Source organism: Falco naumanni, chromosome 4 (genome assembly GCF_017639655.2).
Source record: "Falco naumanni isolate bFalNau1 chromosome 4, bFalNau1.pat, whole genome shotgun sequence".
Classification (NCBI taxonomy): domain Eukaryota; kingdom Metazoa; phylum Chordata; class Aves; order Falconiformes; family Falconidae; genus Falco; species Falco naumanni.
The window spans coordinates 64,134,644-64,148,035 of record NC_054057.1 but is presented as its reverse complement, the minus strand read 5'-3'; the positions used below and the strand labels follow the sequence as shown (position 1 = coordinate 64,148,035).

Sequence of the window (13,392 nt, the reverse complement as noted above, 5' to 3'; positions counted from 1 at the left end):
CCAATCTCCCCCATTGCCTTTGTTGCAGCTCCAGTCGTCACAGGTGGCAGCGCCAAGGGAGGGAATAACACCAAGACTTGGACGTGAACTTGAGTAGAGCCATGTTGGTGCCACAGAGGCCACAGCACAGTTTCAGACACCCCCCCACACACACATGGTGCCGGGGGGTGGCCCGTGGCTGGTTGAATTTGGTGCACCCCCTAGGTTTGGGGTGCTGCTGTGCCAGCATCCTCAGCAGCATCCTCCAGTGATGGCACTGTCAGGTGCTGGCGCAGGAACTGCACCAGTGCCTCCCAGGCCTGGGCCAACACCTGCCGTCCTTGGGCCACCACGGTCCCCAGCAGCCTCCGCAGGGACCCGGCCCAGCTGAAGGCACCGCGGAGCTCAGCCATGCCGCGCTGGGCTCTCCGCAGTGGGGCCTGCAGCTGCCCCACCTGAGCCCACAGCTGTGCCAAGGTGTCCTGCAGCCGCTGCGCCAGCATCGTGGGGGTCCTGCGCCCCCCGGCCGGCCTCACCTGGGTGCCAGAACAGGCAGAGCGCGGGCAGGGGGATGCCTGCACCTGATTCCTGTGTCTGCACATCTCCTGGCTGCGGTGGAATGGCTCTTCCAAGCCTTGCTGCACGGCTGCTGTCTGCAAGAGGGATGGGCGGGTACGGGGGTCCCAGGCATCGGGGGATCCCTGCTCCCAGCCCCATGAACTGGCAACTCTTACCCCTCTGAGGATGTGCTGAACCTGGAAGAGGTGGCAGGGGGTGTCCTGCTGCTTCTGCTTCACCATGACTATGGCTTGGCTTCTGACATTGCCGGAGAGGGAGCTTAGGGGATGGAGGTGGCTGCGCCAGAGACCCCCAGCCAAGGCCAAATCCAGCCTCTCCACAGCCCTGTCTGCTGTGGGGAAAGAAGAGGGGCTGGAAACATGGTGCTGGGGGGGGCCTGGACTGCAGCAGCATCCCAGGGTGAGGGGTGACACAGAGACCACAACAGCATCCCGGGGCAGGGGGACACATGGGGACCCCCAGCAGTATCCCAGGGTCTCTTACCCACCTGCCTCTGGCCCAGGGGCAGGTAACGGTTCAGGCACTGCTGGGACGTAGCCAGTGCCACGTCATGGGGCACAGCAAGGCATGGAGCATGGTGGCCGTGACTGAGGGGATGCTGGTACCAGCGTCCTTGGGGAATCTTGGCTGCATGGCGGGACCCCTTGGGGCAGAGCCTGTGGCAGCCTGGGGCACACAGGGGCTGCTGTGAGACTGGGACACTGACACAGACCCCTCCAGGGACCCACGGGAGCCCGAGCCGGGGCACAGCCCCTGGGGATGGGGTAGCAGCTGCAGCCTGGGCTCATCCACAGGGTCCCAGGCAGCTCAGCCTGGGAGAGGGTGCACAGCGCTGACACCGGGGTGCGGGCAGGTGCCATGGAGTCCCAGTGCCACCTCTGGGGCCAGCCGCAGCTGGGGGGCTGCCCAAGACAGGGCCCTCAGCACCTGTCTCCTCTGGTGCTGCTGGCAGGAGGGGTGGGCAGCCAGCCCATGGCAAGCAGTGTGGGGCTCGGGGCTGACCCGCTGCTGCCCTGCACCCGGGGATTGTGCCCCCTGGCCATCGTCACTGGAGTGGAGTGGGAGTGACACCCTGGTCTGGAGGGACACAGCAGGGTGCCACTGCATGGGATGGGGGACGTGGGGTGCTGCCTGCTGTTCCTAGTGGGATGAGCAGGCCTGACCCTGCACCCCCCACTGCCAGACCCCGCAGGATGGGCCTGACTGGCCCCCTGGGGCTGAGGGCATCCTGCTCTTGTCCTCCCACCCATGCAGGGGACAGGCCAGGGGTCTTCCTGGGCTGTGGCATGGACCTAGGACACAGGGGGGGGCCAGGTCTTGGAGGGACTGTTCCTCCACTTTCCCCCTTCACTCACCCTCAGCCACAGGCTCTGCTCAGGGAAAGAGGCTGGTGTCCTGTGGGGTCAGCACCAGCTTGTCCCCTCCAGTGACTCCACTAGAAGCCCCAGCCCCTGTGAGGTCACACAAGGCCGTGACATCATCACTCCCCCATCCCCACAGAAGCCTCAGTCCAAGTGCAAAACTAACCAGAGTTTATTGCTTGGCGTGCTGCCCCCAACCCTACAAGACCAGGGGCCTGGAGGCACCAAGGACAAGGGGACATGGGGATCCAGCCAGGAGCTGGAGGTGACCCCAACAGGCACTTGGGGGAACCAAGGCACATTATGGCACAGTCCTGGCACAGGTGACAAGGGACAGAGCAAGCAGGTGTCCGCTATACAGGCGGGCACTAAGGTTACAGGCAAGGTGGGCAGGCAGGGGTTAGTAGATGCTCCTATTGAGGCTTGGGGAGGGGACACACCAACATCACCCCACCCCAGAGGATGCTACTTCATCTGCTGGTCCACCGCTTGCTGGCCCGAGGGGGTGAATGGTCCCACGAGCCAGGTCAGGGGGGTGTTGTGGGCCACATGCTCCACCAGCTCATCCAGCAGCTGGCGAGCTTTGGTGGCATGGGCACGGGCTTGGGCCAGCACGCTGCCTGTCACGTCCTGGAGGGAGGTGGCAGAAGCAAGGGCTGTCCGTAGCTCCTCCACGTTGTGCCGGACCTGCCCCGCCATGTCCTGGATGCTGGTGGGGAGGCCCTGGAGGCTGGACATCAAGGGCTGGCAGGAGCTCTGGAGCTGCTGCGTCAAGCTCTGCAGCAGGGCCAGCGTGCCCAACTCCACTGGCTGTGGGGGGACAAGAGGGTGGTGAGGGGCGAGGGGACACCAGGTGACCCCAGGGCCCCCTTGCCATCCACCTACCTCTGGTGGCACCAGGTCCTTGCCACCTCCGGGTTGCTTCTTGCTCCACTCCAGCCACTTTTGCTGCAGCTTCTCCTGCCCTCCCTGCACCTTCTGGTCCATGCCCTGCTTGAGGTGCTCCACCTGGGAGGGGAGGCAGAGCCTGGGGTGGGTGGTCTGCTGCAGCCCTGGGCTGGCACGGGCGGAACATGGGAATGGGTCCTACCAGGTCAAGGGTGCGCTGGAGCTGGGCCAGCACGTCCTGGCTGCTGCGGCGGGCACTCTGCAGCTTGCCCAGTGAGTGCTGGAGGGCTCGATGCTGCAGCTTGGTCGAGAGGGAGCCCAGGCGCACAAAATAGCTCTGTTGCTGCTTCTGCTGCTCTGTTTCAAAGCCCTCCACGGCCGTGGCCAGCTTGGCTGGGGAAGAGAAGCTGCTGAAGTGGCCCCACCAACAACAACCCCACGTAGAGCCAGCATTGTTCTGCCCAGGCTCTACCCACCCCTCTCCAAGGGGACCCCCAGCCCATGACATCTCCAGGGGGTTGCGATCAGCTCCTTACCCAGCTCCTCATCCGTCATGGGCAGGTAATGGTCCACCAGCTCCTCAGACTTCTCCAGCATGGAGCCCATCCCGCTCACCACCATCTGGCCCACAGTGGAACCCATGACGGTGCTGACACCACTGCTCACCGCTGACTTGGTCAGCTCCACGCTGCCCTGCACGGCCCCTTTGGTCATGTCCATCACACCCGTCACCCGGCTGGTCACCGCGTCCTTGGCCCCAGCCATTGTGCTAGTCAGGACATCCTTGGCCCCCGTCATCGTGGAGGTCACCAGCTGCTTGGTGTCTGAGATGAGCTGGGGGGGGGGGACACACACAACTCTCTGTTAAGCAGTGCTGGGGGGGGACAGACCTTGAGTGTGTTCGTCCACCCCACCACACTACCTTCTCCGGGGGCTGCTGCAGGATGGGCAGCTTCTCCTCCAGCTTATCCAGCCCCTTGCAGGCGTATTCATTGGCGGTGGAAACTACAGATGTGAAAACAGACAGTGTTTGATGCCCTGCTCTGCTCCGGCTGGGTTTTGGGATACCCCAAACCCATGGGGTGCTGCCCACCTCCCCCAGATTCTCCTCCAGCCCTTTGCTGCTGTGTTCAGTGGTGGTGGAAACCAGGGATGAGAGTACAGCTCTTCCCCACCCTGCTGCCTTGCCAGAGCTCTGCAAGGGCTGGTTTGGGGGGTACCCCGAGCCCGTGGGGTGCTGCCCCCCCACCCCCACTCACTCTGCGGCTCCAGCCTGGTGAGGATGGGCTGTGCCCCACTGACCGCCGCTGCCGTCAGCGTCTTCACCCCCTTCTCGGCGGCATCGCAGACGGACCTGACGTAGGGGTGGCTCTCCTTGGTGGAGGCATAGGCGGTGGAGACCATCCCGTAGGCAGAGCTCACCAGGGGCAGGTTGGCCACCCGCATCCCGATGCTCTGGAGGCACAAAGGGGTCAGGATAAGTGCGTGGGGGGTGATGGAGCCCCAGATACAAGGGGGGCATGGGGGTCATGTGGCCTCACCCCCCTGAGGATGCCTTTGGCGTACTGTGAGGACTCTCCAAGCTCACCCAAGGGTAGGATAACCCAAAGCCCCGTCCCCAAGAAAGGACCCCTTGGACATCCCTGCCCCAGACCCACCCCCCACCTTTGCTCCCACTGACCTGCTGCTCCTCTGCCTTGGGCTCCGCTGGCTCGGGCTCGCTGGCGGCCATGGCTGAGCTGGGGGGAGCGGGGAGTGGGGTTAGAGCCCCCCTCCGTACCTGCGGTAGGGGGGACCCCCAGTTACTCCCCTCCTAGGGCAGGGGGCCCCCACCCGGTTGGGGCCCCGCAGGACGAGGGGGGGGGTGTGGGGGGGGTGGTCTCAGGGACCGGGCTTACCTACGGCGACCAGACTGAGCTCCAGACTCGCCCCGCTCCCGCCCCACCCGCCTTTATAGCCCCGGAGCCCGGCCCCGAGCGCATGTGACCGGGGCCCGCCCTGCCGGGGCCGGCCCGGGGCGGTCCGGGAGCACCGACCGGCGGGGAGCAGCGCGGCACCGGCACCGGGACCCCCCGCACCGGGCTCCACCGGCACCGGGATGCTCCCCGGGACCAGGCTGCACCGAACCTCCCAGCACCGGGACCCCTCGGACAGGGCTGCACCGATCGCCGGGACCAGGACCCCCAGGACCGGGACCGCCAGACCGGGCAGCACTGACCCCTCCGGGACCGGATCCCCCGCAGACCGGGCTGCACCGATCCACTCGGGACCGGACTGCAGTGATACGCCCAGGACCGGATCCTCCTTGGCACTGGATCTCCCGGGAACGGGTTGCACCGACACCCCCTCAGCACCAGATCCCCTGCAACCGGGCTGCCCTGACCCCTCCAGGACTGGATCCCACCCGGGCCCGGATCCCCCAAGCCAGGCTGCACACACACACACCCCCCGACAGAGCTCAGGCACTGACCCCCTCAACCCCGCATCCCCCCCGAGGGCCCTCAGCACCCGGCTCCTGCTGCTCCCCCCACCTGGCCCAGTGGAGGCAGTCAGACTGGTCCCAGTGGGTGCTAGTGGCAGGAGGACGAGCGGTTCTGGGGACCCGGTGCCACCTTGCTGGTGCTGTGACCACGCTGCGCCTGCAACATCGGGGCTCCCCCGGCCCAGCCCTGTGCCTGCGATAACCGGGACGAAGTCCAGTGCCACACAGCCGCGGTTCACAGTCCAGCTGCCCCGGCACCCCACCGGCACCCTCCATCCCAGCACCCCACCAGCACCCGCCCTGCTCCCCCCACCCCGGCACCCCACTGGTGACACCTTCCCCACGGGGTCACCCCGTGCCCCCAGCTCTGCCACGCTGCTGAGCCCCCCAGCGAGCCCGGCGCAACGTGGTGGCTCTGCTGAGTCATTTTAGGGCCTAAAAAGTTGTTTATTTTTTTAAAGTGCTTTGAAGCATCTAAGACAAGAAATCCCAAGGGTCCCTGGGCTTAGGGACACTGCAGGAACCCCCGGACCCCTGCCGGGCAGGGCTGGGCACCACATCCTCTTCGTGCCACCGTCCCCTCCCTCCCTGAACGCATCCCTGGCTGTGGCATCAGAGGTCCCACGTTGGGTCACCGAGTCCATCGTCACCTCGTCCCCAGCGGGGATGGGGTTCGCTGCAGCGGGCGGGCACTCCCCGTTTGGTGTTGCCAGTGGCTCAGCGCTGGCTGCAGAGCTGCGTGGCAGCGGGTACCTGGTGCGTCCCCCCAACGGTGACACATCCTTCCCACTTGGCCATCTCCACCGGGACATCCTCCGGGTACTCCACCAGCACAGGAGCGAAGGGTCCCACCAGCCAGGGCAGGGGCGCATGCTGCCCCACGTACTCCAGCAGCTCATCGATGCTCAGCTGTGCCCGCAGCACCGTCTCCCGGCTCTGCGCCAGCACCAAACCCGACAGGTCGTGGAAGGAGCGGGCGTGGGAGAGTGAAGCCTGCACGCCCTCCATGCTGTGCCGGACGTGTCCCGCTGTCTCCTGCACGCTGCTGGGTAAACCCCGGGCACTGGCGGCCAGGCGGGTGCAGGCGGCATGGAGCTGGTGCAGGAGCCCGCGCAGCATGGCCAGCGTCCGCATCTCCACCTGCAAGGCAGCCAGCGGTGGCCCTGGGGTGGGAGGCTCCCCCTGCCCAGCTCAGACCCCCCACCTTGGTGTCTTCCATGGGAACAGCCTCCCACCTCGTACTTTGGTCCTCCATGGGGACAGGCTCCCATCCCATACCTTGGTGTCCTCGATGAGCACAGCCTCTCACCTCATACCTTGGTCTCCTCCACCAGCACAGTCCCCCAGCCTGCACCTTGGTGTCCTCTACAGGCAAGGCCCCCACCCTATACTGCAGTATCTTCCATGGGTACCCCCACCCCACACCTTGGTGTCCTCCATGGGCACCTCTGCCCCATACCCTGGTCTCCTCCATGGGCACAGCCCCCCACTCCACACCTCAGTGTCCTCCATGAGTACCCCCACCCCGTACCTTGCTCTCCTCCATGGGCATGGCGTACTGCTGGCTCCACTCCAGCCACATGCGGTGGAGATGCTGCCGGGCGCTAACCAGGGACCCATCCATGCCCTGACGCCCCTGCTCGATCTAGGGGAAGGGACAGCGAGGTGGGAGCACACTGGAGAGTGCCGGGCTGGCACGGGGCCGGTACGATCCCCACCACATCCTTACCAGCTCGATGATGTGGTGGAGCTGGGCCAGGACCTGCTGGGCGCTGTGCCGTGCCCGCTGCAGCTCACCCAGCGAGCGCTGCAGGGCTCGGTGCCGCAGCTTGGCTGAGAGCGAGCCCACGCGGACAAAGTAGCTCTGCCACCGCCTCTGCCGCTCTGGCGGTGCCACCTCCACACCTGCCACCACCACTGTGGGGACATGGGGTGAGAAACACGTGGCTGGACCATCCCGCACCGGGCACCAGAGCATCCCATGCCAGGAACTGAGGCATCCCACCACCAGTGTTGGGATGAACCCCCAAAGCTCTACATCCCCTCACAGGGACATGGGGTGCCCACCCACGGGATGCTTGGCCACCGGGTCATGTGGAAGTGTCACCAAAAAGCCAGGTGGCCTCTCCAGTCACATCTGCCGTGACATGGGGCCAACTCTGCCCACCGCTACCCCATGCCGAGCTATAAATACCCGGGGTGGGTGGTGCCGAGGGCTATATTTGCTTTCTGGTTTCCAGGTGAGAGTTCACCCACTGCCGCACCGCATTCCCTGGCTTTGGGTTCCCGCCAGGTGGGGACTGTCCCCTGCACAGTGTCACAGTGGCCACGGGCACCGCAGGGGGCACGGTGCTGCCCTGGCATGGCAGAGCTGCCCTGGCTCCCCACGGGAGGGTAAGCAGGAGCACCAGTGCAAGCGATGCCAGGGTGGTGCTGAGCAACGGGGTGGGAGTCCCGGGGGGAAGCTTGGCACCCCCAGATTTGGGAGATGGGTTTCTGGTGTGGTCAGCACTCACCCCGCTCCTCGTCTGTCCCCGGCAGGTATCGCTCCACCAGCTCCTCTGATTTCCCCAGCACCGTGTCCACACCGGTGGCCAGCAGCCGGCCCATGCGGGAGCCCACCACAGTGCTGACGCCGGTGCTCAGTGCCGAGCACGTCCTCTCCACGCCACCCTGCACCGCGCCGCGGGCCATGCCCACCGCGCCGCTCACGGTGGACGACACCAGCTCCCTGGTCTCTGCCACCACCTGGGAGAGGACAACGAAGGGACGGCTTGTCCCACAGCCTCACCCAGCGCTGGCCCCCCCGCACCGGGTCCCCCAGGGGAGACCTTACCCTCTCCGGGGGCTGCTGCAGGATGGGCAGCTTCTCCTCCAGCTTATCCAGCCCCTTGCAGGCGTATTCATTGGCGGTGGAAACTACAGACGTGAAAATAGACGGTGTTTGATGCCCTGCTCTGCTCCGGCTGGGTTTTGGGATACCCCAAACCCATGGGGTGCTGCCCACCTCCCCCAGATTCTCCTCCAGCCCTTTGCTGCTGTATTCAGTGGTGGTGGAAACCAGGGATGAGAGTACAGCTCTTCCCCACCCTGCTGCCTTGCCAGAGCTCTGCAAGGGCTGGTTTGGGGGGTACCCCGAGCCCGTGGGGTGCTGCCCCCCCACCCCCACTCACTCTGCGGCTCCAGCCTGGTGAGGATGGGCTGTGCCCCACTGACCGCCGCTGCCGTCAGCGTCTTCACCCCCTTCTCGGCGGCGTCGCAGACGGACCTGACGTAGGGGTGGCTCTCCTTGGTGGAGGCATAGGCAGTGGAGACGGCACCACAGGCACAGCTCACCAGGGCCAGGCTGGCCACCCGGCTCACCACGCTCTGCCGGGGGATGGCAGTGAGCCGGGGACCCCCCAGTGCCCACAGTCCCCTCCCAGCCCTCCTTGCACCCCTACCTTCAGCTCCTGCCCATCCTCTGCCAGCACGGTGTTTTCGGCTGACATGGCGGTGGCAGCTGCAGCGGGAAGAGGAAGACTATGGGGTGCTGGGTGTGGGGGACCCCGGTGTGGCCCCCCTAGGGTGGCCGAGTCCCACAGCTGCCCCTCGCCATAGCACACGGTGGCGCTGCGCCCCACAGCCCCCCCCTCCACAGCCCCTACCCTTCTCAGGGCTGAGACCCAGCAACTCATGGCATGGGTGGGAGGCAGCTGGGGGCCTCCGAGCCGCTGGAGGGGGCCTCACGGGGGTCTGGAAAGGGTTTGGGAGGGGTGGGCTGGCCCCCTGCCCTGCCGGGATGCGGTGGGGTTGGGTCCCCCTACCCCCCCCTCGGGTCCCCCATCCCCGTAGGGGGGGGGGGGGGGGGGGTGATTCAGCGGAAGCCCGGCTGGGTTCGCCTTTCGCAAGCCCGCGCTGGGGACGTGCCACCGGTCACCGGCCCCTCGGCCAGGGCAGCCCTCCCGGCCCCCCGCCCCCCCCGGCCAGGGCAGCCCCCCCCCCCTCCCCCGGCCAGAGCAGCCTCCCCCCGGCAGCGTCTCAGCCCTTTGGGGTGTCCCACCGCCACGCGGCTGTGCCCCCCGTCCCACGGGGGAAGGGCAGTGTCCCTGCCCTGCTGCCCCCCCCGGCTTGGCCCTGGGCACCCTGGGGGGCACGTCCTGGGCGGGGTTTGGGGGGGGGGGGGGGGCTGCAGGCAGGTCCTGGGGGGCAGGTCCCGTTGGGTGTCTGGGGGTGTCCCCTTGGGTCCCTGGGGGCAGGTCCCGGGGGGACGGAGCTGAGGGGGGGAGCTTGGGGGGGGCCGCAGCTGGGACCCCCACCCCCCACCCCACGACCCCCTAGAGCCCCCCCCGGCTGGTTTTCCACCCTCCAACTACGGCGAAGTCCCGGGGACAGTACTTACGGGTGTGTGTGCGTGTGTGTGTGAGGGTCTGTCGCGACCCCCGGTCGTGATTGCGGTCCCAGGTCGCGATCTCTGGCCCCCGCCCAGCACCGGATTCATAGTTGGCGGCGGAAGCCAATCAGAGAAGGGGCGGGCCGCGCCGCCACCAATTAGGAGTGAGGGGCGGGGCGGAGCGGGGCGGGCTTTGGGCTGTGCCGCCACGTGGGGCCGCGGGGGCCCGATCCTGCACCACACACACCCCCTCTCCCTGTCTCCGCAACGTCCTGCGGGCCCGGGGACACGGCGGGGACACCCCGTCCCGGGTGGGCGCCAGGGGCTCCGGGCCACCGGCCCATGCCAAGTGTCCCCAGCCCAAGAGTTCCCCTGCCACGTGTCCCCACACCAAGGGACACAATGGCAGGTGTTCCCTCCGCCCGGTGTCCCCTCCCCGGTGTCACCATGCCAAACAGCTCCATACCAAGTGTCCCCTTGACACGTCTCCATGCCAAGTGTCCCCAAGCTAGGTGTCCCAATGTCAAGTGTCCCCATGACAAGCATCTCCATACCAAATGTCCCCAAGCCAGGTGTCCCCATACCAAGTGGTCCTAAGCCAAATGTCCCTGTGCCAAGCAGAGCCCCACAGGGTCCCAGGCCTCCCCCAGCCCCTGTGGGTGCTCAGGCCAGGGGACAGCAGTGTCATCCAGCACTGTCACCCAGCAGTGAGCAATGTCTGAGGGTGGTGGGCAGTTGCAGGGGGTGGCCCTGTGGCAGAGCAGGCTGGCTTGGATGGGAAGGGGCATGGGCAGGGGAACAGAAGGTATGGGATGGGCACAGCTGGGGGACATGGTGCCTGTCACTGCACCTGGTGGACTTCATAGGACAAAACATAGGAGAAAGTGTGATGGCTCCAAGTGACAGTGTTTAATGTGCTCTTGTGGGGTGGGGACAGGGACATGTGCCAGCAGGATGGGGATGAGGATGCGGGACAGCTTGAGCCAGGTGGGATGGGGCTGGGGGCCACTGAGGTGGGCATCACAGCATGGGGACACTGGTGCGGTGGTGGGATGGAGACAGGCCATTGGGATGGAATGGCAGGATGGGGACGAGACACTGGGATGGGGATGGTGGGATGGGGACAGGTCACTGGGCCAGGGCCAGCTGCAACTCGACTCTCCCTGCCTCAGTTTCCCCAGGAGAGCTCATCTCAGCTGGGGACAGAGTGGCAGGGAGGGAGGGGACACTCCTGGGCATGTGGGGTGGCACCAAGCCCTCTGCCTAGGGGTCTGGCAGGTGCTGCTCGTCCCCCTTGGGCACACAGCCGGTGTCCCCAGTCTGGCTGAGGACAGCCACCTCCTGTCCCCAGCGATGCGGGGGGCTGGCGCAGAGGGTGTCGCGGGTGGCAGTGAGCCGAGGGGCCGCCTGCCGCAGCAGTGCCAGCAGCTGGCACTCACAAGCCCAGGGGTTGCCTGAGATGTCGAGGTCCAACGCGGGGCCGGGGGGCCGGGGCGGCAGCGCCAGTGCCCGCAGCCGGTTACGTGCCAGATCAAGGACGTGGAGATGATGCAGGGGGTGGAAGATACCAGTGGGCAGCTCCTGCAGCTCGTTGTCCTGGAGGAAGAGGAGGCGCAGGGCGGGAGTGGGCGCGAAGGCGGCGGGCGGCAGTGTGCCCAGCCGGTTGCCCTCCAGGTCAAGCTGCTCCAGCGCCTGCAGCCCAGCCAGCGTGCCCGGTGCCAGTGATGCCAGGCGGTTCTTGGACAGATCCAGGCTGCGCAGGGAACGCAGCTGCTGGAAAACCGCTGGCGGCACCTCTGCCAAGGCATTGGCAGCCAGGTCGAGCCAGCGCAGGTGGGGAAGGTGCTGGAACCAGCTGGGCTGCAGCGCCTGCAGCCGGTTCCCCCGCAGCACCAAGTGCTGGAGGTGGCCAGTGCTGGTGAAGATGTTGGCGGGGAGGTCGGCCAGGAGGTTGTTGGTCAGGTCGAGGATGCGCAGGGTGGGCACGGGCTGCAGGAGGGCTTCGGGGAGGGCGGCGAGGCGGTTGGAGGAGAGGTGAAGCTCTTGCAGCCAGGGCAGCCCAGCCAGCGCGGTGGGGGGGAGGGTGGCCAGCGCTGTGAACTCCACCGAGATGGCCAGGGTGGTGAGGGGCAGCCCGCTGGGGAAGGTGCTCAGGGTGGGCTCCGTGCAGACGAACCGGGTGGCGTTGGGTTGGGGGGAGCATGGCGCAGCAGGGCTGAGCGGCAGCAGCAGCAGCAGCAGCAGCAGCGGTGGCAGGATCTGACCCGGTGGCATCATGGTGCTGGGCTGCGGGCAGGCGGCCATCATCAGCCGAGGGCTGTGCAAGCCTTGTTGCCACCAGCCCTCCGCCCCGGGCGGGCAGGCCATGGCTGCAGGCAGGAAGGTGCTCAGACCCCCATGTCCCCCCAGCCCTGACCCCAGTGGAGCCCCCCAGCCCTCCCCTCACCTTTCCCAACGAGCCGGTGAGGCCTCCTTGGGGACCGTCCCGTCCGTCTCCCCGGTGGCTGTCACACCCAGGGCGGTTGGCGGCTTGGCATCACGTGCCAGTTGGGAAATCACAGCTCACAGGGTGCCAGCATCCGGGGCGTCCCCGTGTTCCCATGGCACACATGGCTCCTGGGGGGGACAGCACTGACACCCCACTTCCACCCTCACCCCTCTCAGGGACGTTATGGGACCCCAGCACACACCACACCATGGGCAGCACATGGTGCTGCACACCCACTTGGGGGAAACTGAGGCACGGCGCGTCACGGGGAGCGGTGGGACCCCGTGTCACACCCGCAGCCTCACGGCAAAGCCCCACAAGTGGCCCCGTGTCGTGGTGAGCCGTGGCCAGCGGGGGCTGTGGGCTGAGCACCGAGGAACTCAGTGCATGGGAGAGGGGCTGCGAGTGGGTGTGGGTGCTGGGGGGTGGGTGCTAGGGGAGGGAGCTTGGGGGGGGGGGGGGGGTGAGCACACGGGTGGGTGGGTGCAGAGGGAGGTGTAAGCACAGGGGGTGGGTGCCCGGTGGGTGCCCAGCAGCGTGTGAGCACGGGTGGGTGCACGTGTGTGTGCAGCAGGATGCACGTGTGCCCATGGCAGGGGGTGCATGGCATGGGGGGATGCGTGCATGCAGGGGGGCTTTGCACACCGGCAATCCCCAGGCCCCCTAGCCCTGTGGCCCCCGCCCACCAGCAGCACCCCAGTGCCCAGCCCCGGTCTGTGCTGCCCCCAAGGCTGGGGGTCCCAGGGTGGGGGGGGTAAGAAGGCGCCGAGGCGGTGGTGGGGGAGTCGCCTCTGGTAAACGGGCGTTTATTGGGGCCGCGGGGTACAGACCGCGGGCGGCCGCATGCATGGCCGCGGGGAGGGGGGGGGCACCTGCCGCCCCCCACCCTATTTACAGCCTGCCACCCCCCTGGGGGACCTGCCACCCCCCTGGGGACCTGCCACCCCAGGGCCAGGCAGGGGTGGCACCGAAAGGGCACCCTTTGCCAGCAGAGAGTGGGTTCGGTGGGGAGCCCCCCCAGCCCCAGTGGTGCCCCCACACCCCTCCTGTGCTTTCCAGGAGGGTGGGGGGTGCCTGTAGGGGGGGATGGATGAGCCCCCCTCCCCCCCCAAGCTGGCACTGGGCAGGGGTTCACCCCCATCCGGGGGCAGGGGTGTGAGTGTGACCCGTCGCCAGATAACACACACATTTGGGGGCCCGGGCCCCCCCACCCCATGCACCCCAAACGTTTACCATGTCCCAC

At 67.1% G+C, this 13,392-nt stretch overlaps 3 protein-coding genes across 10 annotated transcripts; all 3 read right to left on the bottom strand.

Moving 5' to 3' along the window:
• Positions 1-2,073: 2,073 nt before the first annotated feature.
• LOC121086267 (perilipin-3-like) lies at positions 2,074-5,358 on the bottom strand. 4 transcript variants are annotated; one of them, XM_040589778.1, is made up of 8 exons: positions 5,339-5,358; positions 4,489-4,587; positions 4,067-4,262; positions 3,730-3,812; positions 3,344-3,641; positions 3,010-3,200; positions 2,805-2,927; positions 2,074-2,729 (listed from the first exon to the last, which is right to left on the bottom strand). In XM_040589778.1, exons 2-8 carry the CDS (start codon positions 4,537-4,539, stop codon positions 2,385-2,387), a joined length of 1,287 nt encoding a protein of 428 aa, XP_040445712.1. In that variant the 5' UTR covers positions 4,540-4,587; positions 5,339-5,358; the 3' UTR covers positions 2,074-2,384. The 4 variants fall into 4 exon arrangements, with proteins under 4 accessions (XP_040445712.1, XP_040445714.1, XP_040445711.1 ...); XM_040589780.1 differs by having other exon boundaries at positions 4,489-4,546; positions 5,339-5,357; XM_040589777.1 differs by lacking the exon at positions 5,339-5,358 and adding an exon at positions 4,706-4,757.
• A 357-nt stretch (positions 5,359-5,715) lies between these two features.
• LOC121086268 (perilipin-3-like) lies at positions 5,716-9,772 on the bottom strand. 3 transcript variants are annotated; one of them, XM_040589781.1, is made up of 9 exons: positions 9,671-9,764; positions 9,019-9,024; positions 8,733-8,791; positions 8,463-8,658; positions 8,126-8,208; positions 7,806-8,037; positions 7,019-7,206; positions 6,821-6,934; positions 5,716-6,429 (listed from the first exon to the last, which is right to left on the bottom strand). In XM_040589781.1, the coding sequence occupies exons 3-9, from the start codon at positions 8,778-8,780 to the stop codon at positions 6,007-6,009; spliced, it is 1,284 nt and encodes a 427-aa protein (XP_040445715.1). In that variant the 5' UTR covers positions 8,781-8,791; positions 9,019-9,024; positions 9,671-9,764; the 3' UTR covers positions 5,716-6,006. The 3 variants fall into 3 exon arrangements, with proteins under 3 accessions (XP_040445715.1, XP_040445718.1, XP_040445716.1); XM_040589784.1 differs by lacking the exon at positions 9,019-9,024 and having other exon boundaries at positions 9,671-9,772; XM_040589782.1 differs by lacking the exon at positions 9,671-9,764 and having other exon boundaries at positions 8,937-9,020.
• A 778-nt stretch (positions 9,773-10,550) lies between these two features.
• LRG1 (leucine rich alpha-2-glycoprotein 1) lies at positions 10,551-12,219 on the bottom strand. Of its 3 annotated transcripts, none has more exons than XM_040589786.1 (2): positions 12,108-12,219; positions 10,551-11,947 (listed from the first exon to the last, which is right to left on the bottom strand). In XM_040589786.1, the coding sequence occupies exon 2, from the start codon at positions 11,936-11,938 to the stop codon at positions 10,925-10,927; it is 1,014 nt and encodes a 337-aa protein (XP_040445720.1). In that variant the 5' UTR covers positions 11,939-11,947; positions 12,108-12,219; the 3' UTR covers positions 10,551-10,924. The 3 variants fall into 3 exon arrangements, with proteins under 3 accessions (XP_040445720.1, XP_040445719.1, XP_040445721.1); XM_040589785.1 differs by having other exon boundaries at positions 10,551-12,030; positions 12,108-12,187; XM_040589787.1 differs by having other exon boundaries at positions 10,551-11,942; positions 12,108-12,181.
• Between the last annotated feature and the right edge of the window lie 1,173 nt (positions 12,220-13,392).